We start from the raw sequence: 15,166 nt of genomic DNA, 5'->3' as shown, positions 1-15,166 counted from the left end.
CGCGAGAGTCATTCTCAAAAAAAAAAAAAAAAAAAAAAAAAGAGGCCGGGCTCACGCCTGTAATCCCCAGCACTTTGGGAGGCCTGGGCATCTCCATATCTGTCCTGAGAAACATTCCAAGCATCAACATTCCTGATGCTTGGAATGTTTGTCCCTTGGCCTTTATCATCCTTCAGAGTTCATTAAAAAGAGGTGGCTCACGCCTGTAATCCCCAGCACTTTGGGATGCCGAGGTGGGCGGATCACGAGGTCAGGAATTTGAGACCAGCCTGGCCAACATAGTGAAACCCTGTCTCTACTAGAAATACAAAAATTAGCTGGGCGTGGTGGCGCGCGCCTGTAGTCCCAGCCACTGGAGAGGCTGAGGCAGGAGAATCGCTTGAACCCGGGAGGTGGAGGCTGCGGCGAGCCGAGATCGCCCCACTGCACACCAGCCCGGGCGACAGTGTGAGACTTCGTCTCAAAAAAAAAAAAAAAAAAAAAAAAAGAAGGGCCGGGTGCGGTGGCTTATGCCTGTAATCTCAGCATTTTAGAAGGCTGAGGCGGGCGGATCACGAGGTCAGCAGATGGAGACCATCTGGGCTAACACGGTGAAACCCCGTCTCTACTGAAAAAAAGTACAAAAGACTAGCCGGGCGTGGTGGTGGGCGCATGTAGTCCCAGCTACTTGGGAGGCTGAGGCAGGAGAATCGCTTGAACCTGGGAGGTGGAGTTTGCAGTGAGCCGATATTGCGCCACTGCACTCCAGTCTGAGCGACGGCGCGAGACTCGTTCTCAAAAAAAAAAAAAAGAGGCCGGGCGCGGTGGCGGGCGCCTGTAGTCCCAGCTACTTGGGAGGCTGAGGCAGGAGAACAGCTTGAACCCGGGAGGCAGAGGTTGCAGTGAGCTGAGACTGCGCCACTGCCCTCCAGCCTGGGTGACAGAGCGAGACTCTGTCTCAAAAAAAAAAACAAAAACAAAAAAAAAAACCTTGACAGTAGGCCAGGCGTGGTTGGCTCACACCTGTAATCTCAGCACTTTGGGAGGCCGAGGCGGGCGGATCACCTGAGGTCGGGAGTTCAAGACCATCCTGACCAACATGGAGAAATCCTGTCTGCTAAAAATACAAAATTAGTCGGGCGTGGTGGCGGATGCCTGTAATCCGCGCTACTCAGGAGGCTGAGGCAGGAGAATCGCTTGAACCTGGGAGGTGGAGGTTGCAGTGAGCTGAGATAGTGCCATTGTACTCCAGCCTGGGCAACAAGAGCGAAACTCCGTCTCAAAAAATGAAACAAAAACAAAACAAAAAAAACCGACAGTAATTGCATCAATTGTTTTTTTTCCCCCTTTTTTATATTGCATCAATTGTTTAGAAAGCAGACCACCAAAAGGTTTTTGTTTCTGTTTCTTCCCTGGGGAGGACTATTTTATCATTGACACTGTTTAGAAATGTCACTGCAAAGTAAAATAAAAATTAGACCAACTTTTGGTCAGTTTTTTTTTTTTTTTTTTTTTTGAAATGGAGTCTCACTCTGTCTGTCGCCTAGGCTGCAGTGCAATGGCACGATCTTGGCTCATCACAACCTCCACCTCCCGGGTTCAAGCGATTCTCCTGCCTCAGTCTCCCAAGTAGCTGGGATTACAGGCATGTACCACCACACCCAGCTAATTTTTGTATTTTTATGGAGACGGGGTTTCACCATGTTGGCCAGGCAGGTCTTGAACTCCTGACCTCAGGTGATCTGCCTGCCTTGGCCTCCCAAAGTGCTGGGATTACAGGCATGAGCCACCATGCCCGGCCTTGGTCAGCTTTTTATTTTTAAATTCTCTACAGACAGTGCACCCTCTTTTTGCCTGTACCCAAAGTGGACCAGTCCTGTCCCCCTGCCTTTAGTATGCTACTAGTTGGGAAACAGACAATAATTTTTTTTTTCTGTCACTGCACAGAACAGAAAATATGACATTTTTCTTTTTGAGACAGGGTCTCACTCCATCATCCAGGCTGGAGTGCAGTGGTGCGATCACAGTTCACTGCGTCCTCCATCTCCTGGACTCAAGTGATCCTCCCAACTCAGCCTCCAGAGTAACTGGGACTACAAGCATGTACCATTGCACCTGGCTTTTTTTTTTTTTTTGTACAGACAGGGTCTCACTATGTTGCCCAAGCTGATCTTGAACTCCTGGATGTAATTGCTCCTCCTGCCTCAGCATCCTGTAGTGCTGAGATTACAGGCGTGAGCCACCACGCCTGGCATGGACAATACATTAAATGAGTACATTATATATAATGTTAGAGGCCGGGCGTGGTGGCTCATGCCTGTAATTCCAGCACTTTGGGAGGCCAAGACGGGCAGATCATCTGAGGTCAGGAGTTCGAGACCAGCCTGACCAACATGGTGAAACCCCATCTCTACTGAAAATATAAAAAGTAAGCAGACACAGTGGTGTACAACTGTAGTCCCAGCTACTCAGGAGGCTGAAGCAGGAGAATCTCTTGAACCCAGGAGGCAGAGGTTGCAGTGAGCCATGATCACAATACTATACTCCAGCCTGGGGTGACTCCAACTCAAAAAAAAAATATATATATATATATATGTATATATATATATATATATAATGTTAGAAAGTGGTAAGTGTTATGTATCAAACAGAGCTGGATGAGGGGCACGAGAGTTGCAGTGTGAAATAGCGTGGCCAGGGAAGACCTCACTGAACAGTGACATTGGAGGGAGGTGAAGGAGTGAGCCCTGATGATATTCTAGGGAAGAACCTTCCTGGCAGAGGGAACTGCGAGTGAAAGGTGCTGGTGCTGAAATGGGACTGTCCCTGGCAGAGATGGGACTGCTAAACCAAAGAGTTTGGCCTTTAGACTGAAGGCCATGGGGAGCTATGGATAGTTGTTTTTTATTTTTGTTTTTTTAGAGATGGGGTCTTTCTCTGTCACCCAGGCTGGAGTGTGATGGCACGATCTCAGCTCACTGCAGCCTCCGCCTGCCAGGTTCAAGCAATTCTCCCACCTCAGCCTCCCGAGTAGCTGGGATTACAGGGGTGCACCACCATGCTTGGCTAATTTTTTTGCATTTTTAGCAGAGACGGGTTCACCATGTTGGTCAGGCTGGTCTCAAACTCCTGACCTCAGATAATCCACTCACCTCAGCCTCCCAAAGTGCTGGGATTACAGACGTGAACCATGGCGCCTGGCCTGTTTTTAATTTTGAAATAAAACAGCTTTATTGAAGCCGGGCACGGTGGCTCACGCCTGTAATCCCAGCACTTTGGGAGGCCGAGGCAGGTGGATTACCTGAGGTCAGGAGTTCAAGACCAGCCTGGCCAACATGGTGAAACCCCGTTTCTACTAAAAATACAAAAATTAGCCAGGCGTGGTGGCACACCCCTGTAATCCCAGCTACTCGGGAGGCTGAGGCAGGAGAATTGCTTGAGCCTGGGAGGCAGAGGTTGCAGTGAGCTGAGATCATGCCACTGCACTCCAGCCTGGCCGACAGAGCGAGATTCTGTCTCAAAAAAAAAAAACAAAACAGTCTTATTGAGATATAACTCACATACCATACAACTCACCCTTTATTTATTTAGAGATGGAGTTTCACTTTTGTTGCCCAGGATGGAGTGCAATGGCGTGATCTCAGCTCACTGCAACATCCCCCTCCCAGGTTCAAGCGATTCTCCTGCCTCAGCCTCCTGAGTAGCTGGGATTACAGGAATGTGCCCCCATGCCCAGCTAATTTTTGTATTTTTAGTGGAGATGGGGTTTCACCATGTTGGCCAGGCTGGTCTCTAACTCTTGACCTCCGATGATCCACCCGCCTTGCCCTCCCAAAGTGCTGGGATTACAGGCGTGAGTCACTGTGCCTGGCCCAACTCACCTTTTTAAAGTGTACAGTTTGGCCAGGTGTGGTGGCTCATCCCAGCACCTTATGAGTTTCATGATTGCAATTTTTTTTCTCCCATTCCATGGGTTGTCTCTTCACTTTCTTGACGATGTTCTTTGAAACTCAAAAGTTTTACATTATGGCTGGTTGGTGGAGTGAGGTGGCTCATGCCTATAATCCCAGCACCTTGGGAGGCTGAGGTGGGAGGATCGCTTGAGCCCAGGAATTGGAGAACAGCCTAGGCAACAAAGGGAGACCCTGTCTCTACAATTTTTTTTTTTTTTGAGATGGAGTCTTGCTCTGTCACCCAGGCTGGAGTGCAGTGGTGCGATCTTGGCTCACCGCAATCTCTGCCTCCTGGGTTCAAGCAATTTTCCTGCCTCAGCCTCCCCAGTAGCTGCAATTACAGGTGCACACCACTACGCCTGGATTTTTTTTTTTTTTTGTATTTTTAGTAAAGATGGGGTTTCACCATGTTGGCCTGGCTGGTCTTGAATTCCAGACCTCGTGATCTGCCCACCTCGGCCTCTCAAAATGCTGGGATTACAGGCATGAGCCACCGTGCCTGGCCTTTTTAAAAAAATTATTTATTATTATTTTATTTATTTATTTATTTAGAGACAGAGTCTCGCTCTTGTTGCCCAGGCTGGAGTGCAATGGTGCTATCTTGGCTCACTGCAACCTCCGCCTCCCGGGTTCAAGCGATTCTCCTGCCTCAGCCTTCCGAGTAGCTGGGATTACAGGCATGTGCCACCAGGCCCAGCTAATTTTTGTATTTTTAGTAGAGATGGAGTTTCACCATGTTGGCCAGGCTGGTCTTGAACTTCTGACCTCGTGATCCACCCTCCTTGGCCTCCCAAAGTTCTGGGATTACAGGAGTGAGCCACTGCGCCCAGCCACATTTAAATTTTAGAGTATAATTCTTGCTGCTTATAATTAGAAGTGAGAAGACTGTTTTGAAGTAAGGGACTTCCCTGGCCACCCTCGCTAAAATTGCAACCTTACCCTCACTCCATTTCTCCTTTTCTGCTTTATATTTCTCCAAAGCACTTATATGATAATAAACTGTATAATACCGTACTTACTGTGTTTCTCATGTATCCCGGCTACAACTGTCAACTGCGTGGGACTGGTCTTGTCTGTTTTGTTCCCTGCTCTATCCCTGGAGCGTAAAGCAGTGTCTGGTATAGAGTGGATACTTAATAGATATTCGTTGAACGGGGCCAGTGGCGGTGGCTCACGCCTGTAATCCCAGCACTTTGGGAGGCGGAGGCAGGCAGATCACTTGAGGTCAGGAGTTCGAGACCAGCCTGGCCAACATGGCGAAATCCCGTCTCTACTAAAAATACAAAAATTAGCCGGGTGTTGTGGTGCATCCCTGTAATCCCAGCTACTTCGGAGGCTGAGGCAGGAGAATCGCTTGAACCTGGAAGGCGGACGTTGCGGTGAGCCGAGATCGCGCCATTGCACTCCAGCCTGGGCGACAAAGAGAGACATCGACTCAAAAAACAAAACAAAAAAATTCGTTGAACGGAATGAGTGAACAAACAAATGGATGGATGAGTGAATGAATGAACGAAGGAACAAGTGACCGCTCGACCTTCTACAGCGACAGCGGCGCAGGCGCTCCCGCACCAACACCCCCCACCCCGCCACCGCCAGAGGGCGCAGACAGGCCGGGTCCCGAGTGTCTGTCCCGGGCCCCCGCCCCACAGGATCCCGGCCCGGGAGCCCCCGATGCAGGGACCCGCCCGGGACTCTGGGTCCCCGCGCATACCTCAACTTCGCACGACTGCGTGCCTCAAGCCGACGCAGCGGCCTACTCTCGCACTGCAGACGGGGAAACTGAGGCCCGAGGCGGCCGGGGTGGGGCAGACCTCCTGGCGAGCCCGAGCCCCCGCCCCCGGCTAGCCCCGCCCCGGCCCGTAAGAAGCACCCGGGGCGCGAGGCGAAGGCGCACAGCGCGGGGCCAGGCTGGGTCCAGCAGCGCGATGGCAGCTCAGCGGCTGGGCAAGCGCGTGCTGAGCAAGCTGCAGTCTCCATCGCGGGCCCGCGGGCCAGGGGGCAGTCCCGGGGGGCTGCAGAAGCGGCACGCGCGCGTCACCGTCAAGTATGACCGGCGGGAGCTGCAACGGCGGCTGGACGTGGAGAAGTGGATCGACGGGCGCCTGGAGGAGCTGTACCGAGGCATGGTGAGCCCGGGGAGGGCTCGGGGGTGGTCGGGGACAGATAGAGCCCGGGCGCGGAGACCCCACGCCCTTGGGGTCTCGGTGCACACTCGCTGGTGCACGGCCAGCCTGGTCTGCACAAGAGGACGAGCACCCCAGGGCCGGGCACTCATTGGCCTGGCCGTCCGTGCTCTATGGCATTGTGCTTGTGGACACACCGAGAGCAACACACAAACACTTGGGTCTTCAGAGATGTGTCCAAACGCCTGTGGAGGGCCAGGGGTTTAGCATGAGGAGGGAGGAGGCTAAGTTGAGCTGAAACCGCCACGTCTGGAGAAAGAGTGGGGGAAGGGGGGTGTCATTAAGCCAAACATAGACATGGTGACAGGGGAGATACAGCCACACAGAGACCCACGGCAAAGGAAGCAAAAGCAGACACAGATGTGCACAGTGAAGGAAGCTATAGCCACTCACGGACACAGCCCAGAAGTAACAGCCATGCACAAACCCACAAGGACACAAGCGGGGGCGGGGGGGGGGGTCACCTACAGTTCAACATATGCTACAGTCACAGCCACCCGCAGACACAGCGGCGTGGGCCACAGCCGTAGGCAGACACAGCACAACCCCACTGGAACACAAAATGACTCAAGTTACGGCCCTTCCTTATCTCCTAAAGAAAAAACTATGACCACCTTCAAGCACAAGCGCTGATCCACAGCCACTCAAAGACATAAAACAACAGAAATTGGCCCAGCACAGTGGCTCACGCATTTTGTGAGGCCGGGGCAGGAGGATTGCTTGACGTCAGGAGTTCAAGACCAGCCTGGGTAACATGGGGAAAACCTGTCTCTACCAAAAATCTTAAAACTTAGCCGGGCGTGGTGGCACGCACGCACTTGTAATCTCAGCTCCTCAGGAGGCTGAGGTGGGAGGATTGCTTGAGTCTGAGAGGCCAAGGTCGCAGTGAGCCAAGATTGCACCACTGCACTCCAGCCTGGGCAACAGAGCGAGACCGTGTCTCAAAAACAAACAAAACCCAACAGAATTTATAACTACACCCAGACATAAAACTGTGTAAGCGCCGGGCACGGTGGCTCACGCCTGTAATCCCAGCACTTTGGGAGGCCGAGGCGGGCGGATCACCTGAGGTCAGGAGTTTGAGACCAGCCTGATCAACATGGAGAAATCCCGTCTCTACTAAAAAATACAAAATTAGCCGGGTGTGGTGGCACATGCCTGTAATCCCAGCTACTTGGGAGGAGAATCGCTTGAACCCGGGAGGAGGAGGTTGCGGTGAGCCGAGATCCCGCCATTGCCCTCCAGCCTGGGCAACAAGAGCGAAACTCCGTCTCAAAAACAAACAAACAAACAAAAAACTGTAAGCTATAGGAACAGGTGGACATACAACTGCAGAACCCACCGCTGCTCACAGGCACACAACAGCCTAAGCCACAGCTACATGTATTGACACACACAGGTACTTCATCACTTGAGTTTCTGCTTGAAGTCACACTTTCAGTGACTTCTTTTTTCTTTTCCTTAGAGGTGGGGCCTCATTGGCCGAGCACAGTGGCTCACGCCTGTAATCCCAGAACTTTGGGAGGCCGAGGTGGGCAGATCACTTGAGGTCAGGAGTTCAAGACTAGCCTGGCCAACATGGTGAAACCCTGTCTCTACTAAAATTACAAAAATTAGCCGGGCATGGTGGCAGGCAGCTGTAATCCCAGCTACTTGGGAGGCTGAGGCAGGAGAATCACTTGAACCCGGGAGGCGGAGGTTGCAGTGAGCCAAGATCGCGCCATTGTACTCCACCCTAGGTGACAGAAGGAGACTTTGTCTCAAAAAAAAAAAGAAAAAAGAAAAAAGAAAAAGACATGGGGCCTCGCTATGTTGCTCAGGCTGATCTTGAACTCCTAGGCTCAAGCAATTCTCTCTTGTCGGCCTCCCAAAATGTCAGGATTACAGGCGTGAGCCACTGCGCCTGGCCTTCTGTGACTTCTGTATGCTACAGTGTACACAGGTCCCACGAGTCCTCCTCTCCATGGTGCGACAATGGTGGAAGGCATGGCCCTTCTCCCACGGTGACATGCAGTCCCTCTGTTCTCAGACTCACACCTGGGCCCATACAGGTGAACCAATCTGGTTGCTAGTGGCAGGTGGCATCTATGAGGCCATTCTCGGGTGGTGGGCCCCACAGCTGACTGTGGACACATGCTGATGTGTCACACACCCAAGCCAGAGCCACACACCTCACACCTGCAGGACCACAGTCCACTATACGAAGCCACTGCACGATGCCAGGTCCCTCTGCATCCTCGGCCAGCCCCAGGCCCTTGGCATCAGGCTGTGGCCCTGGCAGAGACTCACACACCTGTGTCCTTGCTGAAGCCCCTTCACCACACATGAACCAGGACCATCCAGCCCTGAAGCCCCAGGCCTGAAGCCGACAGCCGGACTTTGGGTTGGGGAGGAAAGGATTCATAACCCCAAGGCTCTCTTGCTCCCTCGACAGCTGGGGACAGCTGGGTCCTGTTCCCAGCAGGGGTACTGAGCCAGCCTGCGCTTGGGCCACTGCCTGTAGAGGCCACACTCAGCGCCCCACTCTTAGCAGCTGAGTTGAGCCATGACTCATCCCACCCACCCACCTTGAGGGGCCTCGGTGGTCCTCCCTCCGGTCTCACCAGGCTGCATTTTGGCCCTCTGGGGGCTGGCCCAAGCCATCCCCTCCCTTCCTGTCCCCTCCCTTCCTGTCCCCTGGGGGAAGGGGCCGCCCCAGCTGGCTGCTGGCTGCCAGCCTCTCCTCCCCTGCACCTAGTGCTAAGACTTTTCCTTGAAAGGGCAGAAGCCAGCCCCTCTCCCGAATCCCAGAATCTGACATTCCAGGACTCCACTAGGCCTGTTTTCCTCTGTGGGAACTAGAGCCAAGGCGAGAGACCCGTGCCAGCCCCGAGGCTCCCGGGGCCCATGGGCCCAGGCATCGGGCTGGTACAGGGCCCCCGGGCTCTCTCAGCCCATCTGTCACCCCTCCCCCCCAACACCCAGATGTCCCGTCTTGGCAGTGCTGTCCCGGACTGCCACATTAATGCTCCAGAACCCGCCAGCTGGGCCCTGGGGCCGGTGGGGCTCCTGCAGAGCCCTGGACAAAGGCGAGGGAGGGAGGGAAGGGGATCCTAAGCACCCCTCCCTCCCTGGCCCTAGGAGGCAGACATGCCCGATGAGATCAACATTGATGAATTGTTGGAGTTAGAGAGTGAAGAGGAGAGAAGCCGGAAAATCCAGGTAGGTGGGGGGACGTGTCCCCCAGCCCCCGACTTTGCACCTCCCTAAAAATAATAGCAATAGTTCACGTGTTTACTGAGTGCTCACTAGATGCCGGGCACTGGTGTGATGGCTTTACATGTATTCACTCACTTAACCCTCACAAAACCCTCCGAAGCAGGCGCTAGTGTGAGCTCCATTTTCCCCATGAGGAAAATGAGGCCCAGAGAGGTTGAATCCCTTGCCCAGTGTCACACAGCTCAGAAGGAGCAGAGCTGGGTGTCAAACCCAGGCAGTTTGGCAGCCATGTCTTTGCTTATGGCTTATACCTTTTTAGAGGAGGGAAGTGCTGTGTGACCCTCTCGCCCTCTCTGGATCTAGTGACTCACCCCTGCCCTGAGTCGATCCACATGCCCCTTGGGCTCTGTTCCTCTCTTGAAGCTTGGTGGGCAGTCCACCCTGGAGTCTGACTTCCATTTGTCTTGCTGCTGGGGCCTTTTGGGAAAGGGAAGGGGCTGGAGGGGAGTAGGTGTTAGTCATTTACTGTTTTGTTTTGTTTTTGGTTGGGGGTTTTAGGGACTCCTGAAGTCGTGTGGGAAACCTGTCGAGGTGAGTTTTCTCTCCCTCATTCTCTCCCTGTTCTGGCCCCAAGTACTCTGATGGGGGAGGGGGAAGAAGCTGGCAGAAGGGTCTCTGGGGAACACCACCCGGCCCCCCCACCCCCGGCCCCGACCTGCCCTCCGCAGCTCTTTCTGGTCTCCAGGGGTGTCTTTTGTCCTCCTCCTTGTCTCTCCCTCTCTCCCCCATCTGCTGAGGGGGCTCCATTCTGTCCTCCCCCATCTGCCCTGTTTTTGCCTCTCCTGTGCCTGTCCTTTGGCCACCAGCCTTCTGGCTCAGTCTCCCTCTGTCCTCCCCTGTCACTGCCTCCGCCACCCCGGGCTCCCTTCCCCACCTCTGGGGGCCCTCCATCCTCCCAGGCCCTGAAGCTGAGCGGCCCAACCCCTCCCACTTCCTTCCCTGCTTTAAAAGGGAAAACTATTCATGTTTCTCCAACTAGCTCTAGGGACAAACGTCATTGCATTTCTGTTCGCCCTGGATCTATCTCTGGGGACCTGTCTCCACATGTCTCTGTTTCTTTCTCTGTCCTTATGTCTCTCTCTGTCTCTATCTCTACATGTCTCTCTGTTTCTGTGTCTGTTTCTCCCCCTCCGCCACTCCGTATCTGTCTCCTTGGATCTCTATCTCTCTTCCTAGCTCTTTCTCTCCATCCCTCCCATCGCTCTTTCCCCATCTCTGTCTTTCTCCCGGCTCACTTTTCTCTCTACGTCTATAGCCTCCGCCCCTAACTCCCCCCACCCCACAAGCAGAGAACAGGAGGAGGCGCCCAGGTCAGGGACTGGGCTGGACAGGGGCAGGGGGTGCCCCCGCACTGTTCCCATGTTCTCAGCTCCCCCACCCTGTCTCAGGACTTCATCCAGGAGCTGCTGGCAAAGCTTCAAGGCCTCCACAGGCAGCCCGGCCTCCGCCAGCCCAGCCCCTCCCACGACGGCAGCCTCAGCCCCCTCCAGGACCGGGCCCGGACTGCTCACCCCTGACCCTCTTGCACTCTCCCTGCCCCCCTGGACGCCGCCCAGCTTGCTTGTGTATAAGTTATATTTAATGGTTCTGTAACAATAACACTGTGTGGCTGTTTTTCCTCCCCCCGGGTTACCATGGGCTTCCCCGAGCTCCCCCCACAACCTCCCTCTCTCCTCCTGTGGCCTCTGCTCATGTCCCTGTCCCAGCACTGCAGCTGGGCCTGCCAGATGGAGAATCACTCCTCCCGGGCCAGAGAGCATGAGAACGGGCCCTGCTGAGCCCGCGCCCTTGGGATTTATATCCTAGACCTCACCTTCCCTTGAACTCCCCACCCCACCCCCATCCCCAGTCCCAGCAAGCAGGGCCCCTATATGCAGGCTCCTGCAGGAATCTGGGTCAAGGGGCATGCTCATGACCAAAGGTGACCGATATTGACTCAGTACAGGTGATCACACAGCAAACAAATCATTCAGCCACTCCATGAAATCTGCGCTGTGCTTATAATGGCCCTTGGTACTGAGGCTGCAAAGATGAGAGGAAGATGGTCTCTGGCATCAAGGTGCTCACACACTATGGGGGGAGAAGGGCCTGAGTGTGAGAATCAGAACAAAGTGTGCTGAATGGCTCAAGATACCTGGGAGCTTGGCAGAGGGGAGGGAGCTATTCACTCTGGGGGTGGTGAAGAAATCTGGGAGGGCCTCCTGAAGGAAGTGACATTAAGGTAGGCTTTGAAGGATGCATAGGAGTTCTGTGAAATGGATACCCCTCTCTGAGGACTCTGAACTTATGGGTGGAGGGATTGATATTGGGGCAGAGCCAGGGAAAACACCAAATATTGCCAGGGCCATCCACCAGTCAGGAAGGACAATGGCCCCCAGAGCTGGGTCAGGGAAGCCCCCTATTGAACCCAGGTTAATCCTTTCATGCTGGGGCATGGAGAGGCCTGGAGGGTCCCAAGGGAGCAGCTGGGCCATCAGAAGTGGGTAGTGGCTTTTTAAAAAAAAAATTATTTTATGTTTTTTAATTTTATTGTTTAAAAAAAATTATTTTGTTTTTTGAGACAGGGTCTCATTCTGTCACCCAGGCTGGAGTCCAGTGGTGCAATCTTGGCTCACTGCAGCCTTGACCTCCCCAGGCTCAGGTGATCCTCTCAGTTCAGCCTCCCAAGTAGCTGGGACTACAGGCATGCACCACCATGCCTGGCTTTTTTTTTTTTTTTTTTTTTAAGAAACGGGATCTTGCTGTATTGTCCAGTCTGGTCTTAAACTCTTGGGCTCAAATTATCAGCCTGTCTTGGCCTCCCAAAGTGCTGCAATGACAGGGGTGAGCCACTGTGCCTGACCTAATTTTGTTTTAGAGACAGAGCCTCACTTTGTCACCCAGGCTGGAGTGCAGTGGTGCAATCATAGCTCACTGTAGCCTTGACCTCCTGGGCTCAATAAATCCTCCTAACTTGGCATCCCAAAGTGCTGGGATTACAGGTGTGAGCCATCATGGCTGGCTATTTTTTTACTTTTTTGTAGAGACAAGGTCTCCTTATGTTGTCCAGACTGGTCTTGGACTTCTGGGCTCAAGCAATTCACCCACCACGCCCAGCCCTCTATTTCAACATTGTCTTTTCTTTCTTTCTTTCTTTCTTTTTTTAAGATGAAGTTTTGCTCTTGTTGCCCAGGCTGGAGTGCAATGGTGCGATCTCGGCTCACTGTAACCTCCGCCTCCTGGGTTCAAGCGATTCTCCTGCCTCAGCCTCCCGAGTAGCTGAGATTACACACATGCGCCACCATGCCCGGCTAATTTTTTGTATTTTTAGTAGAGACGGGGTTTTACCATGTTGGTCAGGCTGGTCTTGAACTCCTGACCTCAGGTGATCTGACCGCCTTGGCCTCTCAAAGTGCAGGGATTACAGGTGTGAGCCACCGCGCCCAGCCGTATTTTTTTTTTTTTTTTTTTTGAGACAGAGTCTCGCTCTGTCGTCCAGGCTGGAGTGCAGTGGTGCGATCTCAGCTCACTGCAGCCTCTACCTCCCAAGTTCAAGTGATTTCTCCTGCCTCAACCTCTCAAGTAGCTGGGATTACAGGCACACCACTATGCCTGGCTACTTTTTGTATTTTTAGCAGAGATGGGGTTTCACCATGTTGGCCAGACTGGTCTTGAACTCCTGACCTCAAGTGATCTGCCCACCTCAGCCTCCCAAAGTGCTGGGTTTACAGGTGTGAGCCACTAGGCCTGGCCTATATTTCAACATTTTGTTTTATTTTATTTTATTTTATTTTATTTTTTGAGATGGAGTCTTGCTCTGTCACCCAGGCTGGAGTGCAGTGGCGAGATCTCAGTTCACTGAAACCTCTGCCTCCTGGGTTCAAGTGATTCTTCTGCCTCAGCCTCCCGAATAGCTGGGATTACAGGCGTGCACCACCACACCTGGCTAATTTTTGTATTTTTAGTAAAGACAGGGTTTCACCACCTTGGCCGGGCTGGTCTTGAACTCCTGACCTCGTGATCCACCTGCCTGGGCCTCCCAAAGTGCTGGGATTACAGGTGTGAGACACCATGCCAGGCCTTTTAATGGCCTTTAATGGCACGGCAACATTCTAATGGTTCTGGTTGGACCAGTGGTCCCAGGTGTGTATAATCAGGAGCTGGGGTGGGGCTGTGGCCGTGCTTAGGACCAGGGCAGGGTCAGAGCTGGGCTGTCTCACCAAGGACAAAGTACATCTCCCACGTGGCCTCCACTGACTGAAGTTGGGGCCCCAGGGCCCTGTCCCCACCTGTGCCATCAAGTGGCCCCGCCAGGATTAAGCACTTATCCCGGGTGTCTGAGCTCTAGTCTGGGAGGAAGAGAAGACCCCCCTGAGGAGGAGCATCCAGGAGCACCCTGGCCTGTCCAGCCATTCAGGTGACCTTGTTGTCTCTGTGCAGATGGACCCAAGGCTTCCAGTGCTCCCTTTCCTCCACACTGTATAGAGAATGGGCAAGTCCCTCCTGCTGACATCCCAGCTCCTGAGCCCGTGTCCTAGAACTCCCCACTTGGGCCTGCAGAACCCCTTCTACTTCCCTCTCACAGAACCTCGTTTGGGTTCCTTGTCCTGGTGGAGGCGGTATGCGCTCAAAACCCAGGTTCTAAAGTCCTGTGTGTGCGTGTGTTAGGCCTCAGTATCCTCATCTGGAAAATGGGTACTTTGCAGATGAGGAAACAGAGGCCCAGATTAGGGATGTCACTTGTTCAAAGTCACATGGCTGGGAAATGTGGTGCTGGGCTTCAGTCCCAGGCATTATGACTCCAGAGCCCAACTATTTAACTCCTGCTCTGCAGGGTCCCTTTAAACCACAGCAACAATTGCTATTGTTCAGTGATGGGAAAATATTGGCTAATTCATACTAAGGTCTTCATGATTGCTCGCAATCTGTGGAGATAACCAATCTAAAGGGCAATACAATTAACTGAGAACAATGCTACAGTGAAGGACTGGGAGGCCAGGCGGGGTGACTCAAGTCTCTAATCCCAGCCAAGGTCACAGGATTGAGCCCAGGAGGTCGATCACACCACTGCATGCAGCCTGGGTAACGAAGCAGTGTCTCAAAAAAAAATAAAATAAAATAAAAAAGGGCCAGGTACGGTGCACGCCTGTAATCCCAGCACTTTGGGAGGCCGAGGCAGGTGGATCATCTGAGGTTGGGAGTTTGAGACCAGCCTGACCAACATGGAGAAACCCCGTTTCTACTAAAAATACAAAATTAGCCGGGCGTGGTGGCGCTTGCCTAAAATCCCAGCTACTTGGGAGGCTGAGGCAGGAGAATCGCTTGAACCCGGGAGGCAGAGGTTGCGGTGAGCCGAGATTGGGCCATTGCACTACAGCCTGGGCAACAGAGCAAAACTCTGTCTCAAAAAAAAAAAAAAAAAAGGAAAAGAATTGGGAAACGGCACACCACAGTGGTTAGTGGTTAAGAACATGGATTTTAGATTACTGCCTGGATTCAAGTGGCGCTTCCTAGCTGTGTGATCTTGAGAAAGTCACCTGACTTCTCTGTGTCTGTGTCCACATCTGTAAAATGAAGGTGATTTTAATAGTACCTACCTCCAGGGATTATTGTGAGGTTTTGTTTTATTTTGTTTTTTGAGACAGGGTTTCACTCTGCCACCCACACTGGGGTACAGTGGTGTGATCTTGGCTCACTGCTACCTCTGCCTCAGGGGCTCAAATGATCCTCCCACCTCAGCCTCCGAAGCATCTGGAATTACAGGCACGCACCACCAAGCCCAGCTGATTTTGGTATGTTTTGTAGAAACGGGAT

The 15,166-nt window shown here is 53.0% G+C and overlaps 1 protein-coding gene across 1 annotated transcript; it reads left to right on the top strand.

Annotated features, from left to right (window-relative positions):
- Positions 1-5,606: 5,606 nt before the first annotated feature.
- Positions 5,607-10,972, top strand: PPP1R14A (protein phosphatase 1 regulatory inhibitor subunit 14A). Its single transcript, XM_016935844.3, has 4 exons — positions 5,607-6,058; positions 9,236-9,316; positions 9,872-9,904; positions 10,762-10,972. Exons 1-4 carry the CDS (start codon positions 5,858-5,860, stop codon positions 10,888-10,890), a joined length of 444 nt encoding a protein of 147 aa, XP_016791333.1. The 5' UTR covers positions 5,607-5,857; the 3' UTR covers positions 10,891-10,972.
- Positions 10,973-15,166: the final 4,194 nt, after the last annotated feature.

The sequence above is a fragment of the Pan troglodytes genome, chromosome 20 (assembly GCF_028858775.2).
Source record: "Pan troglodytes isolate AG18354 chromosome 20, NHGRI_mPanTro3-v2.0_pri, whole genome shotgun sequence".
Taxonomy (NCBI): Eukaryota; Metazoa; Chordata; class Mammalia; order Primates; family Hominidae; genus Pan; species Pan troglodytes.
Note: the sequence above shows the minus strand (reverse complement) of the source record. Positions and strands in the feature narration are given on the sequence as shown.